At 45.7% G+C, this 19,566-nt stretch overlaps 1 protein-coding gene across 1 annotated transcript; it reads right to left on the bottom strand.

Annotated features, from left to right (window-relative positions):
* Nucleotides 1-1,542: 1,542 nt before the first annotated feature.
* Nucleotides 1,543-8,937, bottom strand: LOC117050703 (arylacetamide deacetylase-like 4). Its single transcript, XM_033156478.1, has 4 exons — nucleotides 8,701-8,937; nucleotides 7,867-8,083; nucleotides 3,143-3,206; nucleotides 1,543-2,501 (listed from the first exon to the last, which is right to left on the bottom strand). Exons 1-4 carry the CDS (start codon nucleotides 8,875-8,877, stop codon nucleotides 1,727-1,729), a joined length of 1,233 nt encoding a protein of 410 aa, XP_033012369.1. The 5' UTR covers nucleotides 8,878-8,937; the 3' UTR covers nucleotides 1,543-1,726.
* Nucleotides 8,938-19,566: the final 10,629 nt, after the last annotated feature.

Here is a 19,566-nt window from a genome sequence, read left to right as displayed (position 1 = left end):
ACTGTACTATACCTTCCATCATCCACTGGAGGGGGTAATTTTTTATGTAAAATCATATTTCTACCTATGAAAGGTGTATATTTGCAATCCAGGTACTCAAGATCACTCCCATATACCCATGGAATGTTGTGTCCATATTCAAAGAGAATCGGTCAAGTGGTTACAGGGCGTTGCGGCTACATCAAACGACCCATCTGAACATTTATATATATATATTTAGATAACATTTATTTTTACAATTTTGTATTTATTGTTAAAGTTGTGTTTGCATATACACAAACACATGTTTAGTTGGTTATAATTGGTTTGGGGGTTTTCTCTTTCTGGCAGGCTTCCCTAAATGCAATACATAAATTCAAAGATTTCTGTGCTTAAAATACTGCTGTTTTGTTTGTTTTCTCTAATGACTTTTGTACTTTACCAGGAGGAAATGTTCAAGTGGTGATACTGTTGTAGAATAGAAGGCCTTTGTTTTCAAATGAGCAACGTCGGAAGGTATGGTCCGAAAAATACGGTAGGTGTTATGTCTTCCAAGCCCTCAATTACACAAAGTGGGGAGAAGCACTGTCCTTTATAGGATGGTTCTGGACAGGGTATCTGAGAAGACAGCTCTTCCCTCTCCCATCAACCCTGGTCACTTAGTACTTTGGATGAAGATGTGCTGATGGTGCCATGCATCCCTACAATAAACATGGTGGGACTGTGTGCTTGGAGCACTCACGTTTCCAATTCTTTGGAATTCTCTTCCTTAAAAGTTAATTGGGCCCCAACATTGCTACATTTTCAGTGCAATAGGCTCTATTCTAAGTAGGACTAGATAGAAACTTTATTTGCATTAGCCACTAACCATAGCAATAAGATAACAAATACTAGAGATCCAGTTACAGGTGGGTTGCGGTGTTGGTCTGAAGAAGTGTGCATGCTCACGAAAGCTCATACCAAAAACAAACTCAGTTGGTCTCTAAGGTGCTACTGGAAAGAATTTTTTATTTTGTTTCAAATACTAGAGACAGAGCTAAATAGTTAACTATACAAAATTCATTTTTGGAGGTTTACATCAATACGAATGACAGAATCGATAAAATAATGTGAACCAATAGGCTTTCCTTTGATATGTTTTTTTAAGCAGAGGAATGTTCAAAAGTTGATCAAATCATAGATCTTATTCTAATTGCCTCTACTGATTTTTTGTGGTGTTTGCTGTCACCTTGGTTTCCAGACCCTTAATCAATCTCCTTCCTCTACACAAATTCCAGCTTATCAATTATCCTAATTAAATTGTAGTGCCCAGAACTGGACACAGTTCTCCTGGTCAAGGCAAAATGGAGTGGAACTATTACTTCTCTTGATCTGGACACAATAATTCTGTTGATTCAGCCTAGAACAGCATTAGCAGTGCAGATCTCCAGCCAACTAATGTGTACTAAATGAAAATGGAAGGGGAAATAAAATGCATATATTAGTGAAAATAATATAGAAATGCAATACATGTATATTAGAGCAAATTGCTTGTAAGCCACACAAAGTAAACATGTTTCTTAGGAAACTTTCACACTAAAGTGCTGGTGAATTTTCATGAGGAATTCCCCGCTGCCCCCAAGAACCACATATTTCTACAATTGTGGAGAACTGAATAGAAGATTGGAAAAATGAGAAACTATCTGAGGCTGAAGTTGGCAGATCCTCTCCTCTTTATGAGTCACTCACAAATTCAAGAGATTTCCTGTCATAAGTTTTTGACAAAGTCTATGATGCTGTCCATTAATTCAATTGCAGCGGGGAATGCAAAGATAAATCCTTTGAAGAAGTTTATCATCCCATGAAACCCGTTTTCAACATGGAACCAGGTGACTTTCACCCCATGGTCCTCCAGACGTTTCTTGTACAGCAGTCCGTCATCTCGTACTATGTCATACTCGTCACTCACAAATAGGGTTTCAGGAAGCTTCTGGATGACAGAATCATCAGCAAAAAGGCAAGAAAAATGGCCTTCTAAAGCCTCTGGCAATTGCCTATAGACTTCAGGTTCAAAAGGAGCAAGTGGGACTTGTTTGTAGCCTCTCCGCTTAAATCTCTCTGGAAGGTTGTCTGGACTCACCCACTTCCCGTATTTCAGTCTCATTGAATCTGGCACATGAGAGCCCTTCAGGATCTGGCCTGCCAAAGAAGGGTCCTTTCCAATATACTTCAGGCCAAAGTAAGCAATGTTTTCCCGGAACAAGAGGGGCATTGAGCTGTTCTGCTGATAGGAAGGCAAGTTGTAGTCCATAGCCTGCAAACTAGGATAGATCAGCACTTGAGCCCGTAGCTTTGGAAGGTCTGATCTCTCCACCAGTTTCTGGGCAACAACAGTAGCATAATTGCCCCCAACACTGTCCCCACCAACGATGATCTTGGAAGGATCCACCCCATGGGAAGCTGCATTTTGAATTAAGTGTATGGTAGCAGCAAGGCAGTCCATGTACTGAGCGGGAGGAAGATGCTCAGGAGACAGGCGGTAGCTGATGAATAAAACAGAAGCAGAGTGTTAAGCTCCCAGAATCTTTTCCAAACACATTCATGATCACATAGGATTACAAGACGAGCCTGCTAGATCAGTTATAGCAGATACAATGCAGGTGAAAGTCAGCTGGCTTATACCCTTAAAAAAAACTGACTTTCTCAGCTAGCAAAAGAGTCTAGGGAATGCTAGGGAAGCAGAACTCTGCAAGATTGGATCCAGCTGGTGGAAGACCATTTGCAACTTGTAGCTATCCCCCCTGCTCCTGTTTAGATGCAGGGGGCATTTCCCTGTCTCTTCCTGACTGTATGTTTAAAAGCCCTAACTGAACATTAGCCGCACCCCAGAACTCATTATAGGCTGGATCTGGATTGGGTTGTCTCCAAGTTGAGGCTCATCTGGAGGCCCTTGTTAGAGGTGCAGTGTAAGGCCTTATGCCCAGCTTATAGTCCCCCCACAGAAGCGAGTGTGTTCATGTCTTAAGTGCATGAAGCTCTGATTTTCAATCAAAGAACAGAATGTTGACAGCTTTCATGGGGAGCCTCTTTCTCCTGCAGGAAATATGGCAAGGGATGCCACCAACAAATGAAGCAGCATACACTCTTTCCCTACGAAAGGCCATGTGGTTGTGTGTTTACTTACCCAACAGACACAACCACTGAATCAGTCTCCTTGGCAATTTTGCTGCAGACATCTTCGTAGAATGCTAGCAAGTTGGGAGGGAAATTCAAAATTGGGACGCAATTATGTGGAAGATACACCTAATGAAAATAAGCTGTTTCACAACCCAGAAATGATGCATTCAGAGAAGACCCACTGAAATGCATGGATATAAGTCACAGCAGAACCTGAAGGATGACACCTTTGGCTTCCATTGCTCTACATGCTGTGAAATTGCAACTCCCGGTAGTCACAGGCAGGGATGAGCGAATCCTTTCTCACTTTCCCACACTTACTTTCAGTTCTCTACCCGCCCAGGGTTTCCAGCAACTGCTATGTAGAAGCACTGCTGCCTCCAATCTTGCCTTTAAAAGCACATTTTTGCAAAGTAATCTTCCCTTACATAAGATATTGGTACATGCGACATTCACTGACCAAAGCCTTTTTATGCATTGTGCACCTCACATTGCTAGAGCGCTGCATTGTAAGCTTCAGAGACTGACTTTGGGTTCACAAATTGCTTCAAAAAAAATCGCAGATTAAATAGGTTCACATATAAAAACAAATTGATTCAAATTACAACCTCCCAACTCCCACTCCACCCCACTAAAAATCCTGACCTTAAGAGATATGTGGAACGGTGTCAGGGATCTAGAAGGGTCTGATTCTGGGAGGGGTCTGATTCTGAGAATGAGGCTGACTCTGAGAATGAGAGGTCACACCCTCAGGAAAGGCAAGGGTGGGTTTACTTAGCCTCCCTTCCTTCTCAGCCTTATGAAGCTGGCAGAGTAACAAAGGCAAGGAGTTTGCAGCTTCAGAATGTGGGGAGAGATGCCCTGGAAGAGGTTACTGGGCAACCAAGGGGGGTAGAGCTCTCAGAGGAATCTTTGCTGGTTAGCGAGGTGGGAGGATGCCCAAATTCTCCTCACAGCAGGATGGAGGAGAAGGTGAAAATGCTAAGTAAGGGGGAAAGGGGAAGGACCGGATCTTGTCACCATTGTGCTGTCTGAGAAACGGAAACCCAGTCTGTGCACTTTGTATTGGAGAATGACAGGCATTTGCCACGCTCTGTGATTTTGAACTGTAAATAAACGTACATAAATCTTCCAGAGGCTCGTTAATTCTTATCAGATCCATGAGTTTCATGCTTTCATTTAATTAACATGTTATCATTTATATTAATATATACAAACCTATTTCAATTTTTCAGAGACAGGAAAAACAAACTTGTTATAAGAACCTCCCAAATCTCCACCTTAGAAGAAATCTGTCTAGCCATTGAAAGTGAGGGAGCATGGGAGTTGCATTTCAGGAAACAAGATCTGAGAGGGCCACAGGTGCCCCCATGCCCCCAAATATGAATGTCTGTAGTAATAGCAAGCTCTTGCAAGAGGTTGTGTCACCAGTCTCCTGACTCCCAATTTCTTCATGTGTCACTTGATCCTAGCCTTCCTTTCTCCTGCAGTTCCTGCTTAAAAGGCTGTTGCAATGGAAGGCTACTGAATGGGACTTGTTAATTGCCAAATATAACATTGCAATTGGTCTTGCGAGATGAAACCTGGTGCAAGTCCAGTTCTCTCAACCACTCATATCGTTATCCCTGAGAGATGGGAAAGAGCCGTTCTGGATTAGGCCAAAGGCCCAGCCAGCCCAGCCTTCTGTTCTCCCCAAGGCCAACCAGATGTCAGCAGGAAGCCCACAAAGAGAGCCTGGCTGCAACAGCACTCTGCTCACCTGCAAGGGGAAATTTTGGACGTGATGGCAGGCAATTTTGGTAACTCTGATAACAAGTTTGTTGTTTCGTGTTTCTGAAAGTGGCACTGCTATTTGCCAGCTTGTAAAATTGTGATTATGGTGCTGGAGGAGACTCTTGAGAGTCCCATGGACTGCAAGAAGATCAAACCTATCCATTCTCAAAGAAATCAGCCCTGAGTGCTCACTAGAAGGACAGATCCTGAAGTTGAGGCTCCAGTACTTTGGCCACCTCATGAGAAGAGAAGACTCCCTAGAAAAGACCCTGATGTTGGGAAAGATGGAGGGCACAAGGAGAAGGGGACGACAGAGGATGAGATGGTTGGACAGTGTTCTTGAAGCTACTAACATGAGTTTGGCCAAACTGCGAGAGGCAGTGAAGGATAGGCGTGCCTGGCGTGCTCTGGTCCATGGGGTCACGAAGAGTTGGACACGACTGAACGACTGAACAACAACAACAACAACAAAATTGTGATTGGTTTTGTGAGATGCAAACCTGGAGGAGGTCCAGTTTCGGGTTAAGGGTTTCAGAAAGTTGACCTATGTGTGCAGATAAATTAGCACATGTGGGTGTGGTGGGTGGGTGTGGGATTTGGTCAGGTGTAAAAGAGGGGGTGGCTGAGAGTGGGAAGCTGGGTGGGTTGGTAAGCAGAGCAATCAGGGAAGCAACCTATTATATGGAATGTGATAATCAATTACAGAAAGCACTCTCCCATCTCGCTGCCACTTCCCATTCTTGGTAATATGGTTGTAGTCAGCCGCTGCCGCCCATGCCACTCCTGGGTGGGCTGCAAGCTGGCCGCCCTCACCTCCCATGCCGCATGGGGAGCCCCAGCTGGAGCGCTGGAAGGGCGCACAGACCCCCGCGCCGCTCCAGCGCCACGCCCCTTATCCCCCACTTGCCCCCTCCCCCTCTCTAGGGGCGGCCAGCGCAGGAGTGAAGTGGCCCCAGAGGTGGAGAGGCAGCACGGCGGGGGTGCCGGAGGGATCACCGCACCACGGTGGCCGATCTGCCTAAGACGGCCCTGGTTGTAGTGGTAGAGTCCTTTAAGTTCCTGGGCTCTGTAATTTCTCCAAACATAAATTGGTCAGACAACATCAATATTATTATTAAAAAGGTCCACCAGAGATTGTCATTCTTGCGATAACTAAGAAAAGTTAATTTGCCCCAAGAATTGTTGATCCAATTTTACAGAGGTACTATTGAAACTGTTCTCTGTAATTCTATTACTGCCTGGTATGGCACAGCCACTAAGCTGGATAAGAAGAGGCTCCAACGAGCAGTAAGAATTGCAGAGAGGGTAATTGGTGTTAGTTTACCTCCAATAGAGACACTTTATGCTGCTCGAGCCAGGAAGAGAGCAGAAAGAATTGTCGCAGACCCTTCGCATCCTGGTTATTACCTGTTTGATTTACTCCCATCCGGACGTCATTACAGGAGTCTATACAGAAAAGCGTCTAGGCACAGGAATAGCTTTTTTCCTTGTGCCATCAAACTGTTGAATTTGTAGTTGTGGGCGGAAGGGAGGTCAGTTGGTGGTATGGGGTTCCTTTGCTGTGCTGTTGTATCGTGAAGGGGAAAGTATTTGTGTGTTTAGACCTTTTACCTTTCCCCAAACTAAATTCACACAGGAGACAGATATGTGGTTTGGTTTTGGGCAGAATTTAGGCCAAAACTTTATTGATTACAATCAAGTGAGTGGTTGCATAGGTTGTGGTTCAACTATCTCCCTGCACCCTTGCTGGCAGCGCTGTCCCAGAGCCACGTTCTAAGGACAGCCAAGGATGAACACCAGGGACAGCTGATGGAAGGAGCACCAATAAACCGACCTGATGTCCCTGGACTCGGGCGCAGGCCGAAACCCCTTTTGGGGAACGCCAAACCAGTGAGTCCCTGGATTCCTTTACCAGAATACGCCTGTCACCTGAACCAGAGCCTATCCGCAACTGACAAGTTGTGACAATGTGCTACGCAGCAGGCGAAATCTAAATGGCACCAGCCAATCAGCCAAGTGGGAAAAATTCCTGCCGTGCCCCTGCCACAAGAGCAAATGACACATGACGGCATAGCAAGGTCAAGCGCAAGCCCTAAATATAGGGAGAGGTGGGCGGGTGTTCCGATGCGATAGCACCAAAGAGGAAGTTCAGTAGCCTCGCATGGGCTTATATAGGTCCCGCATTGCTGCTCTTTCGCAGCACCCCATTGGTCAGATTGCACCCCAGCAATGCGGGACCCACCTATCAGGGGTTGTGGCTGATCCAAGATTACCCACCCACAACACCGGGTCAGGTGGCCAGGTCGCACCCCAACACGTGCCCTCTCTAATGGAGAACACGCTTTGTATGAGGTACGCTTTTCTTTACATTGCAATGTAGTCAAAGCAAAATTCCAAGTATGATTGATACTTGGCTAATAAATTATTCCTAATTATTAATTATTATTCCTAATTATATACATGTTTGTGAACCTCTGAGGTTCTATGAAATCAAGTGTTATATGAATTTTAGCAGTGGGGGGGCATCTGTCCCTCTCCCAGGGGCTGCTTGCTGGAGTGCAGCTCCCCGGATCCCTGACCATTGGCAACTAGAAGCCATGGGAAGCCATGACAACAATAGGGTCCATGTGTATAAATTAACATATGCAAATCCAAAGCACACGTGTGCCCCTTGTCTCTTCAGGAACTACCACCAACACTCTTGTATTTCAGCCCTGTAATGATATCTTACAATGATATCTTAATCACTTCTATCCAGAAAGGAGATTGCAACTAAACATTAGGAACACCTTTCTGATGGTAAGAGTTGTTTGACAGGGAAAGTGGCGGGCTCTCTTTGACTGGAGATTTGACAATAGAGGTTTCACAACATTTCTATGATTCTACATGGGCTTACTGGAGTTCAATGGGGCTTGCCTCTAGATAAGTGTTCATAGGCTCACAGCCTTAATATCTTACCGATGCTCCCAAGCATCCCAGCACCTCCATGAAAGAACACAAATCCTTTCCTTGGGGCAGCAGATGGTGCTTTGGGGTGATAAACCCTCACAGGAACCCCGTCGAAATGCAGATCTTTAGCAGAGAGGCTGGGATCAGCTCTTGGATTCCAGAAATTCATGAGGAAGCGGATAAAGGCAACCTGTCTGCAGACACCCAACAGTTCAAGACACTTCCCCTGTTGGGCAAAGGAAAAGTCTCATGAAAACAGAGCCCACATTTGCATCCTATTCACCAGGGGTGGCATCCAACTAAGTCCTATTTAAAGTAGACCCATGGAAATGAACATGTTAACCATGTCCATTAATTTCAATTGGTCAGCTTAGAATTGGTCACCCCAACCCAAACACCTGCCAAGGTACAGAGCCAAAAGAAGCTGGGAAACAAGCTAAGCTTTGGAGAAACAATTCACAAACTGCTTGCTTGCCTATGAGGCAATATGTGCTATCCTGAATATGTGCATGTTGGATTAAGCAGTATATGAATAACTTGAATATATAAACTGTTGTTGTTGTTGTTGTTATTTAAATATACTGCCCTTCATGGAAGGATCTCAGGGTGGTTCACAGAAAAAAAAATACAAGATAAAAACCCAAAATAAACAATGAAAGCAAGAACAAAGCAAACCAATAACACCTTTAAAAGATATAGATTTTTTTTTTGCCAGGTGCCTACAGATACTTAATAATAATAATAATAATAATAATAATAATAATAATAATGCATTTCTTAATCACCTTTCCCATAAGAACATAAGAAGGACTTAACTAATGGCTCATCCAGTCCCCAACTTACCACAGTGAATGCCATTATGGCAAGACAGTGAAGACCTCGAAGCTTTAATGGACTGTCAAATCCAGATGGAATTTTACTCCTGGAAAGATCATAATAAATTGCCCAGGAGAGAAGAAACAGGGAAGGAATCCCTATAACTCCAATCAACCCCAGCAGGAGGCTCTGAATAAGCTCCATTTCTCCGTTCCAAAGAGTGAGATGCAAGCACTGAGCCTAAACTGTCAGCATTTACTGCTATTTAACTCCACCAGTGGTAACATAGCTGGTTGTAGGTTGGTTGATTACCGTAACTATTTCCCAATTAGAACACAGATTTCCGTGTAGATCTGATATCCATCAGAATGCTAACAGCAATTTTATGGGTCTTGACAGTTGCACAATTAGTGGTGCTCTATTCAGGAATTTCAAGTTCAGCCACCAAACCATCCAGCTCCATGTAAAAGCTCTTCAGTTTTACATACCCCGGGTGTTTGTTGACTGAAGTTCAAAACATCCCCTGCCAGCTTAACCCAGTAGTCAGGAATGGTGGGAGTTCTAGTCAAAGGTGGAAGAGGACTTGTGTGTACTTCCTGGCCCAATTACAGGTGGGTAGCCTGTGTGTACTTCCTGGCCCAAGATTTCCAAGGCTTCCGACACAAGTCCCATTCCTACCTAAGCCCCTGGATATTCAAATCATGGCCTCTGCTCCTCATAGATAAATGCAACTTCATGTTGACATGAAGTATATCTGAGCATGGACCGAACCAGGATTTATGTTGTGGGGACAGGACACCCACCTGCCATTGTCCATACTTGCTTTTGACCCAAAGTGCTCAGCAAAAATAATAATAATATTTACACTGAGTTTTTAAGTGTTCTGCACACATTTTCCAATCTTCTTTAAAATCGGTCTTTCTGATCTCTAATTTTGCATGTCAAGCTTGCCAATTCAACATATTATATCAATTTCAGCTGCCCTTTTGTTTTTTAGTAGGTACTACCTCATATTTCCATGTGCTGCTCTGGTTCGCCAGAAGCGGCTTTGTCATGCTGGCCACATGACCCGGAAGCTGTACGCCGGCTCCCTCGGCCAGTAAAGTGAGATGAGCACCGCAACCCCAGAGTTGGACATGACTGGACCTAATGGTCAGGGGTCCCTTTACCTTTACTTTTACCTCGTATTGCCATTTCTGTGCATATGATATTCGTGCTGCAATTATTGTGTAAAGAAAGAGATTTGTCTGGTGGGGGGGGGTGTAATCCGCTCCAGTTATCCCTAGTAAAAAAGCTTCCCGCCAGAAAAATCTATGCAAATCATCAATCATTTGAAAACTAGGAAGTTAAATAAAACATTAACATCAGGGAGTACCTTTCATGGGGTTAATGAGTATATTTTTCAAAATTACAAAAACACGCCTTTTTTTTATTTACAGTCATACTTCAGGTTGCGAATGCTGCAGGTTACATTTTTTCGCGTTGCGCTCGTGCCGAACCCAAAGTACCGTAATGGGATACTTCCGGGTTTCGATGCTCGTGCATGTGCAGAAGTGCTAAATCGTGCTTCGCGCATGCGCAGAAGCTCTGGATCGCGACCCGCGTGTGCGCAGAAGTGGCACTGCAGGTTGTGAATGCTGCAGGTTGCGAACGTGCCTCCCACACGGGTCATGTTCGCAACCCAAGCATCCACTGTATTTATTTTTATAAAAATCTTCTTTCTCAAATTCCTCCTTTCTTTCCTATGCAGTTTTGCATGTACACTCAGTATGTATAACCTATGTCTGTGCTCCACTATCACCATCGACCTTATCCAGGTCTTTACTCTCCACAAGGTATTGAATAACTGCTCTAAGGTATACCGGTAACTGGTGCATGTCTTGGCAAGAGTCAGGACATGTTTAAGATGTCTTATGGAACCACATTAAAATTTGAACTGATGTGAGCAATCATGATGTTTGAGATAATATATGAGATAGAGTACTCTTATTTTCTTACACTGAATTGCTTGATGATGATGATGATGATGATAATTTTATTATTTGTACCCCATACATTTGAATGGACGTCTCTAGCCAGTCTTGGTGGCTTCCAACATATATCTATATAAACATAACAAAACATTAAATATTAGAAACTTCCCTATACAGGGCTGCCTTCAGATGACTTCTAAAGGCTGTATAGTTACTTATTGCCTTGACATCTGATGGAAGGGCGTTCCACAGGGTGGGCGAACCTACCAAGAAGGCCCCCTGTCTGATTCCCTGTAACTTCACTTCTTACAGTTAGGGAACCACCAGAAGGTCCTCAGAGCTGGACCTCCGTGCTGTGGCTGAAGAACTGGGGAGAAGATGCACCTTCAGGTATACAGAGTCAAGGCCTTTTAGGCTTTACGGGTAAGGACCAACACTTGAAATTGCGCTCAGAAACTCAAGGTTCATTGGCAACTGTGTAAGAAATATTTGCATGAAGCTTGGTAAATATTTTTTTTTAGAAATAATTGATTTATTCAATCCATTTGCCACTTGGCAACAATATTGCATCTTGGGGTCAGCCTTCCAGGTGGCAGGTGTCATTTAGATAAAATGATTTAATTGTAGGTGAATGCTTGTCGGCAAATGGATAGGAATTTGTCATATAGAGATTTATGATGCAATTGTTTACATAAACAATTTGCTGTTCCTGGTTCCTAATGCTTTATGCTCTAATTTATGAAGTGGAATTATGCCACCTTTATTAATTAGTGTCTTTAGGATTAGTGTGTTGATGGTTTGGTTGAAAGTGTCAGCAAGGCTCTATCATCCTTCAACAAAATCACATTCTAATATTTACAAAGTAAATCCATAGGATGAGCATGTGGAAAGTGCTGAAATTGAGACTATCATCCTTCAAAAGAATCACAATCTAATATGCTTATAGTATTACAATATGCAACTAATATGTTGCTCCATTCAAAGAAAGAAGGAATTGTTTCTTACGAATTTCAAATTACTCAAGGTTTTAAAGTCAGGGTGTCAATATGAAAGTAGGCTTTGAAGTATTCGATTCAGGTGTTCTGTGGTGTACAGATTCTCTTTAATATGGTCCTTTGTTCAGCATACATTTTTTGTTGTTAAGTATAAATTGCTGCTAACACTCCGAAATGAAAAGTAGCTCGTTCCGGCTTTGGATTGTTACAAATTGAAATTGCATATAAGTGAAGGCAAGACCAATGTGTGCTTTCATTGCGCAGATGCTACGCTGAGACCATTGGTAGAGACTTGCAGGCATCATTTTCTTATGTAGCAATGCTGCATAAGAAGAAAAATAGATTTGATGGGAGGCTTTGATATCTACTTTGAAATTCTATCTCATGGCAAATAATGAATGACACATGGGCACTTAAGAGGGAAGACGGACACCAGCAGGGATATTGGGGGGGGGGGGGATCATTGCCACACTTCTATATGATTGACAGGATGCAGTCATATCAGTGAATTAAATATGGGTGATACCACATTTTTCAAATCAGTGTTTAGTGGATTATTGTATCCCATGTAAATTTGTGGAAACCATGGTGAAGAACTTGGAAAGGTTGCAAAGGGAAGAGGGGCATTTGAAAACCTAAAAAACCATACCCTGTGTCAGGGACTGGACTGAAGAGCAGAAGGAGTGGTGGAGATCTCCTCCCCTCCTTCTCCTGTAGCTTGCAGAGAAGAGGAAGGCAGTCTCAAATTACAGCAAGGCTTTGAGGAAGATAACAGCTTAGAGACAGGCAAACAGCAGAGTTATGAGGTGTTAGGAGAAGGAGGAGGGGAGGCAGAAAGCAGGGGCGTAGCAAGGGGGGGTGAGAGGGGCGGTCCGCCCCGGGTTCCATAATGGAGGGGGTGACAAATTATCAAGGAATTTTTTTTTGAAAATGCCTGCTCCGAAGGTCTTATCTTACTATACTAGGGATTATATAGCTATATATGAAATTTCATGCATATCAGTTAATATCTTGACCCTCCTCCAGCAAAATAGCTGTTCACTTGGCTGTTTTCCTATGTCATGAAGGCTGAAATTTCAGTTCAGAGAACACTTACTGTTCCCAACCCTAACCCTGTGGAAAGCCATCTAATTAGACTTTAATTTGATTTTGAGATGTTTTTAGGAGGTAATTTAATTATTGTTTGATTTTATACCAGTGTTATGTATCTGATGATAGCCACCCTGAGCCCGACTTCAGCCGGGGAGGGTGGGATATAAATAAAAGTTTTTTTATTATTACTTGTTATTATTCCTTTGTAAGAAAATATGAAATAACGTAAAACCATTTTTGCGGGGGGGGGGGGGGTTGACAAGAAATTTTCCGCACCAGGTACCACCTGACCTTCCCATGCCGGGGGGGGGACAATTTTTTTTTTGCCCCCGGGTACCAATTTACCTTGCTACGCCCCTGGCAAAAAGCAGCCAGCTGACACGTGACTGGACAGCACAACCAACTCCACTTCTCCCAAAACGTGATGTTTGTTAAGAGTGCAAGAACAAAGGGAACAGAGACAGTTGACTGGGGCAGACGCCATGGAGGCGGGTGTTGTTGCTAGAAGGGAAGGGGGCAGTGGTGGAGCAAGCCAATCTGGCACCTGGTGTGGTGTGCGTGCCCAGGGGCGGGGACAGCCTCCGTGGGGGCGGGACCATCTGCCCACGGGATGGGGCCAGTTGGAGCAGAATGCTCCACAGGGCCACCAAGGAGTCTGCCTATCTCCTCCCACTCAACCACCCTTCAGGTGAGGGGGAGGTGGCAGGTGGACCATTTTGGGCAGCGCAGAGCCTGCGGGCACCCAAGCCACCGCATTACTCCCAGGAGAGACGTGTGGCTCAGGTGCGCTGCAGGCCCCGCGGTGAGTGCTGCCTGGGATTTTGTCAACCCCTTCAGTGGTGACACCCGGGGGTGACCCCCCCCTTCCTTGGCCCCTGGATGGGGGAGAAGCTCAGTGCGAGCAACGCCATCATTGAGGAATGACTGGATTTCTTCTTATTTCACTGTGATGGCTGAATAAAATCATGAGCAATAACTTTCTTGTTGCCTCCCTGCTTCTTGCTGCCAATGGGGGAGCAATGAGGGAGAGAATTCCTCATGCCTGAAACCCTGCAACATTTCACCGAAGGAAATCAGGACGCGCATCTTTTGGTGCTGCACTCTCTTGGGAGTTAGCTGACTTGCACGAAAGCGTGGCTCCACTGCAAGCATCAGCGCTGGCTGCAAACTCATCTTCCTCCCTGAGCTCAGTGGTGGCAGTGCTGGAGGGGGGGGGGGTGGATATCCAATGATCTAATCAAAAGCTGGGATGGCTTCTGTAATTCCCGGAATGTCCCAGGGAAATTGGGATGGTTGCAAAATGTTAGGCAGCTCAAAATGTTCCTAATATCTGAAGGAGCATCTCCACGCCCATCGATCTACCAGGACACTGAGAGCCTTCTGGCAGTTCCCTCATTATGAGAAGCCAAGCTACAGGGGACCAGACAGAGGGCCTTCTCGGCAGTGGCACCCGCCCTGTGGAACGCCCTCCCACCAGATGTCAAAGAGAACAACAACTACCAGACTTTTAGAAGACATCTTAAGGCAGCCCTGTTTAGGGAAGCTTTTAATGTCTGATGAATTATTGTATTTTAATATTGTGTTGGAAGTCACCCAGAGTGGCTGGGGAGGCCCAGCCAGATGGGCGGGGTATAAATAAATAAATTATTATTATTATTATTATTATTATTATTATTATTATTATTATTATTATTATGTACCTGCCTAACTGTGCACTATAAAGCAAGGGTAATTGTAAGGCAGATCAAGATCTACTGGTATATCTTTGGCAGGTTGTCAGGAAAGGTTTTGTACTTTCAGTTGTTTAACAGGATGAACAAAACTTAGTTTCTTCACTAATTTAAGACTCCTGAAATAAAGAAAGGTAGCCAGGAATGCATTTTTGCACAGTTCCAAATGCACAGACTGATCCACAAAGCAAAATCTTTGTGGCTTGACGGCAAGAAAAGAGCAAACTTCTCAGCAAACTTAAGTTGAAATGGGTTTTGGTTAAGCTCATGTTATGGCCTTCAGTAGTAGCAAAAATATTCTCTAAGGGTTCTGTAGCAAGTTTTGTTGTTTAACAACTCCAGTTGAATGTGGAAGCAATAGCACCAAAGAGCAATTATTTGTTTTGTTTCATGACTGTTTGTAATGAAGACTTTGTATTTATTTGTTTGTTTTTATTTTATTTTATTTTTGTTTATTTTTGTAATGTTGAATTTATTGTTAATTTTATGTGTGCACACACATACACATACACGTGTATGGTTAGTTATAATTGATTTGGGGTTTTCTTTTCCCCCTCTGGCATGCAATACATAAATTCAGAGATTTCTGTGCTTAAAATAACTTTTGTACTTGAGTAGGAGGAAATGTTCAAACGGTGAATATCTCTATTTTCATCTGAGCAATGTCAGAGAGTATGGGATACAACTGCATCTTTCTCAATATATAGTATCTAGAAGATGCAAAGATCACCAGTATTGAAGCAATGGTTCTTCAACATCAACTTTGTTGGACTGGTCATGTTGTTTGGATGCCTGATTATCGTCTTCCAAAGCAACTACTCTATTCCCAACTTAAGAATGGAAAGTGAAATGCCGGTGAATAACAAAAGAGGTTTAAAGACACTCGCAAGTCCAATCTAAAAATACTAGTGGTTTTTATGCCCGTTAATTTAACGGGCGCTAGAACATATATTTTTTCTTCTTTGTTTCACATGGGTTCTCAGAGCTGTGGGACTCGCGCGGCTCACGGACACCACACGTCAACAGAATTGGAAGGGACCCCCAGGGCCATCTAGTCCAGCCCTCTGCAATGCAGGAATCTTTTTGCCCGACAGCTGGCCAGCAGGTGGTAGGGCGAAGCCTCCCGGCGTGCCTCCTCCGGGCACTGACGTCCTCCCCCTCCCCCCTTTCCCTTTCCAGCTAGCCCTGCAAAGTCCCACCAAGTCGCGCCAGAGCAGAGCTGCAACCTCTGGGTGACTCCTGCTCGCGGCTGCCGCTCCCTTCGTCGCCCGGCTGCCTCCATGCACCCCTCACCTGGACCTCTGGGCTGGCGGGTGATGGGCCACGCCGTTGCCTGCCAGGAGCGGGGCGGCCAGTAGCTGGGGCAGTGGGAGTGGCTGCTGGTGGGGGGAGGGGGGAGGGAGGGACACGGAGAGGTGCCGCTGGGCCGGGAGGAGACGGATGAACGGCGGCGGCCTCACTGCTACCCGGGTCCCGCCCCAGGCCCAAGCCTCTGGGTCGCCCGGCCTTTCTCCCTTCGCCGCCTCTTCCTCCTCCTCCGCTCACTTTTTGTCTGGGCAGATCCGCCAGGGGCCTTCCTGTCCTCTCAGCGGCACCGCCTCGCGTCCCTCGTCTGGGGGTTGGGAGGGGGCTGGGGGGAGGAAGGGCGAGGGCGAGGGGGAGCAGCCGCCGCTGCTCCTGAGGAGATTCTGAGGCAGTGGCGGGCGACATGTGGTGGAAGAGGAGGGGTCCGGCCAGCCCCGCGTTTCTCTCTCTCACGGAAACCTTCCCCTCAGCTTCTGCCGCTTTTTCTCTTCTTTCCCTCTTCCTTTTTTTTTTAATAGGCGTCCCTATTCGGCCTCCGGAGCATCGGCGCTCTGCGGGGCGGGCTGTTCTGCTCCACTCCCAGGCCGCTAGTCCTCGGGGCCCCGAGTCAGATGGTGGCTGCAGCAGCTGTGACAGCGTGGCCTCTCTTCTCGGCCTCCCCTCGGCCTCTGGAGCGCCGACGTTCCAATTCAACCACCCCGCTTCAACTGCCGCCGCTGCTCCCGGCCCGATGTCTCTCCATCCAATCCCTGTGTCCGTGGGGCACATGCGCAGTAGCGCAAACCCAGAGACACAGGGACTGGACGCAGAGACACTTGGGTTTTATATATATAGATATAGTATAAACACTGGCGACTGGGAATCACTGACCTGTAAGCGCTCCAATTGGAGAATAGTCTCTACCAAAGGCATCATGGACTTTGAAGAAGCATGAACTCAGGACGCAAGGGAGAAATGTGCTAAGAGGAAGGCACGCTTGGCAAATCTACACTGTGATCAACTCCCACCTGGAAACCACTGTGGAAGGATGGGCGGATCCAGAATTGGCCTCCACAGTCACTTACAGACACACTGCTAAGACAATAGTCATGGAAGGCAATCTTTACTCGGCTACGAGTGATCTCCAAAGAATATATAGTATCCCTAGGATCAAAAGCAACATCTTCTGAATACCGGTGTCTAAGGAGTGGTAGAGGGAGAAAGATTTGCACCTATGACATGTGGGCAGGGCCGGCACATCCATTAAGGTGAACTAGGCAATTGCCTAGGGCGCCAAAATGGAGGGGGCACTGGCCAGACTTGGGCAGGGGTGCGGGATGGGCTAACAGCAGCACACACACCCCGGCTCCCACTAAAGCAGGCTTGGGCGGGGGGTGGGCGGAAGGACGGGTGAGCAGCAGCTTCTCCGTCCAGCAGAGAAACTGCTGCTTGCCTCTCCACCACCCCCACCTCCCGCTAAAGCTGGCTTTGGCGAGGGGTGGGCGGCGGGATGAGCGAGCAGCAGCTTCTCCCCTACAGCGGAGAAACTGCTGCTTGCCTCTCCACCACCCCCCACCTCCCGCTAAAGCAGGCTTTGGCGGGTGGCGGGGGCGGCAGAAGGTGGTCTGCCTAGGGCACAAGAAACCCTAGCACTGGTCCTGCCTGCGGGTTTAGTACTGTGAGAAACAGGGATTTGGTCTCGATAAGCCAGGAGGAGGCAGACTTTTCCAATTCAAGGGCTGCATGAGCAACCCTTCCAGGGATAGGACAAAGGTCAAAAGTGGTTGGTGCAACAAATGTCATTCTGGCAATAAAAGGATACAGTTTCAATACACACACGCAACCCACGCAGCTTTCTCCACCCAGTTAAGCAGGGCTGCTCAAGGGGGCGGCTGAATTCTTCTCTGTCCTGGGAGAAACCTTTTATCTGATCCAGCAGGGCTGCTTATATGTTCTTAGCTTAACGGCAGGTTTGCCATGTGCCGTGTAATCCCGAGTTGCTCAGCAGGCTGCTTCAAAACTCGGGGTACACCCATATGACCTAGAAAGGTGAATCAAATCTCTTATGTCTTTAGAGTCATGTCAGAAACATTCTGAGCAGCGTAAGAACATAACCCTGGATAGCTCAGTTGGTTAGAACGTGGTGCTGATAATGCCAAGGTTGCAAGTTTGATCCCCATATGGGACAGCTGCATATTCCTCCGTTGCAGGGGGTTGGACTGGATGATTTTCAGGGTCCCTTAAGTACATAAATCACATGTCTGAAATAGTACAGAAGAACAATCCTGAAGCCATATTGACTCTTAACGACACTAAATAGTTCCTCTGCAGAAGGAAATATCTTGGAAAAAGCTCTCCCCATAGTTCTTTTCACTTACATATCGATTGTGCATGAGTTTGCTTTCTTTCTCCTCCCTCCAGTCCCTTTTCCCATCTTTGCAATGGCTTTGGAAATCAGGGGTGGTGAACCTTCTGGGGAATGTTTGAAGGGCCACATGGCGGCCAATTTGCTACAGACCAAAATTTGAGGTTTTACTATTTGATAAACAGTTATGGGTTGCCATGTTTTGAAGAGCAAAACAGAGGCTGCCATGACGGCTTCAGGCCTAGCCCTGGCACTGGAACTGCCTTGGTGACCCTGGCATTTGTTGCAAGAAAGATATCGGGAGTGTGATCCTCCTTGTTCTGATTGATTTCACAGCACCTTTGATACTGTTCACCAATGTGATTTTTCTAGAAAAAAAGAGGTGCTGGAATTCACCAGGAATATCTCCCTTGTTCTCTTATAATGGCAATGGAGCCTACCTGAGCAGGACCTGAGTTCCAGTGAGTTGTGGCTAAAAAAAAAAGTCCTGCTGTTGACCATGGTATGTTTTTGGAGCATATCAAGGAGGTGTGGGTTGGGGCACTGTGTGTCAATGGTTCCACCAAAGCCATTTTTTAAAAACTAGTTATGGGACGAGACTGCCTGGTGGCTTGGGAACTGGAATTTGGTGCTCTGTGCTATACAAACATTTCTATTAAGCTACTGGGAGTTGTTATCAGGAGAGATGTTGTGCGGTATCATCTACATGTGGGTGACACCCATCTATTGTTCCCCATGCCATTAGACATCTTTATGAAGCTGCTGGGAATTGTTATCAGGAGAGATGGTGTGAAGGATCATCTACATGTGGGTGACACCCATCTCTATCACTTTATTGCTTCTAAATTAAGAGAGGCAGTCAAGGTGTTCGGCTGCGCCTTGGAGTTGGGGATGGTTAGGTCAAACCCTGAATTCCACAAAGTAAGGAGATGCACTTTACTTTATAGGATGGTTCTGGACAGGGTATGAGAAGACAGCTCTTCCCTCTCCCATCCAACCCTGGTCACTTAGTACTCTGGATGAAGATCTGTTGATAGTGCCATATATCCCTACAGTAAAACATGGTGGGACTTGAGCATGTGCTTGGAGCACTCACATGCCAGTTCTTTGGAATTCTCTTCCTTAAAAGTTAATTGGGCCCCAACATTGTCACATTTTTGATGCCATAGAGTCCTCTGAGCAGTACTACCATTGAATACAGCCCATGAAATTATAAAAAGCTTAAAAGGTAAAGGAACCCCTGACCATTAGGTCCAGTCGTGGCTGACTCTGGGGTTGTGGCGCTCATCTCACTTTATTGGCCGAGGGAGCCGGTGTACAGCTTCCGGGTCATGTGGCCAGCATGACTAAGCCACTTCTGGTGAACCAGAGCAGCACTTGGAAACACCTTTTACCTTCCCACTGGAGCAGTACCTATTTATCTACTTGCACTTTGAGGTGCTTTCAAACTGCTA

This window comes from Lacerta agilis, chromosome 8 (genome assembly GCF_009819535.1).
Source record: "Lacerta agilis isolate rLacAgi1 chromosome 8, rLacAgi1.pri, whole genome shotgun sequence".
Lineage (NCBI taxonomy): Eukaryota > Metazoa > Chordata > Lepidosauria > Squamata > Lacertidae > Lacerta > Lacerta agilis.
This window is presented reverse-complemented; position numbering and strand designations above follow the sequence as displayed.

Excerpts from the sequence above, each read along its gene's own strand:
- LOC117050703 (XM_033156478.1), bottom strand. The coding sequence starts at position 8,877 with ATGGAGCTTATTCAGAGCCTCCTGCTGGGGTTGATTGGAGTTATAGGG. Across the intron at positions 8,084-8,700 it reads CCATAATGGCATTCACTGTG|GGGAAGTGTCTTGAACTGTT; the intron begins GTAAGTTGGGGA and ends TTTGCCCAACAG. Across the intron at positions 3,207-7,866 it reads TGGGATGCTTGGGAGCATCG|CATTCTACGAAGATGTCTGC; the intron begins GTAAGATATTAA and ends CCAACTTGCTAG.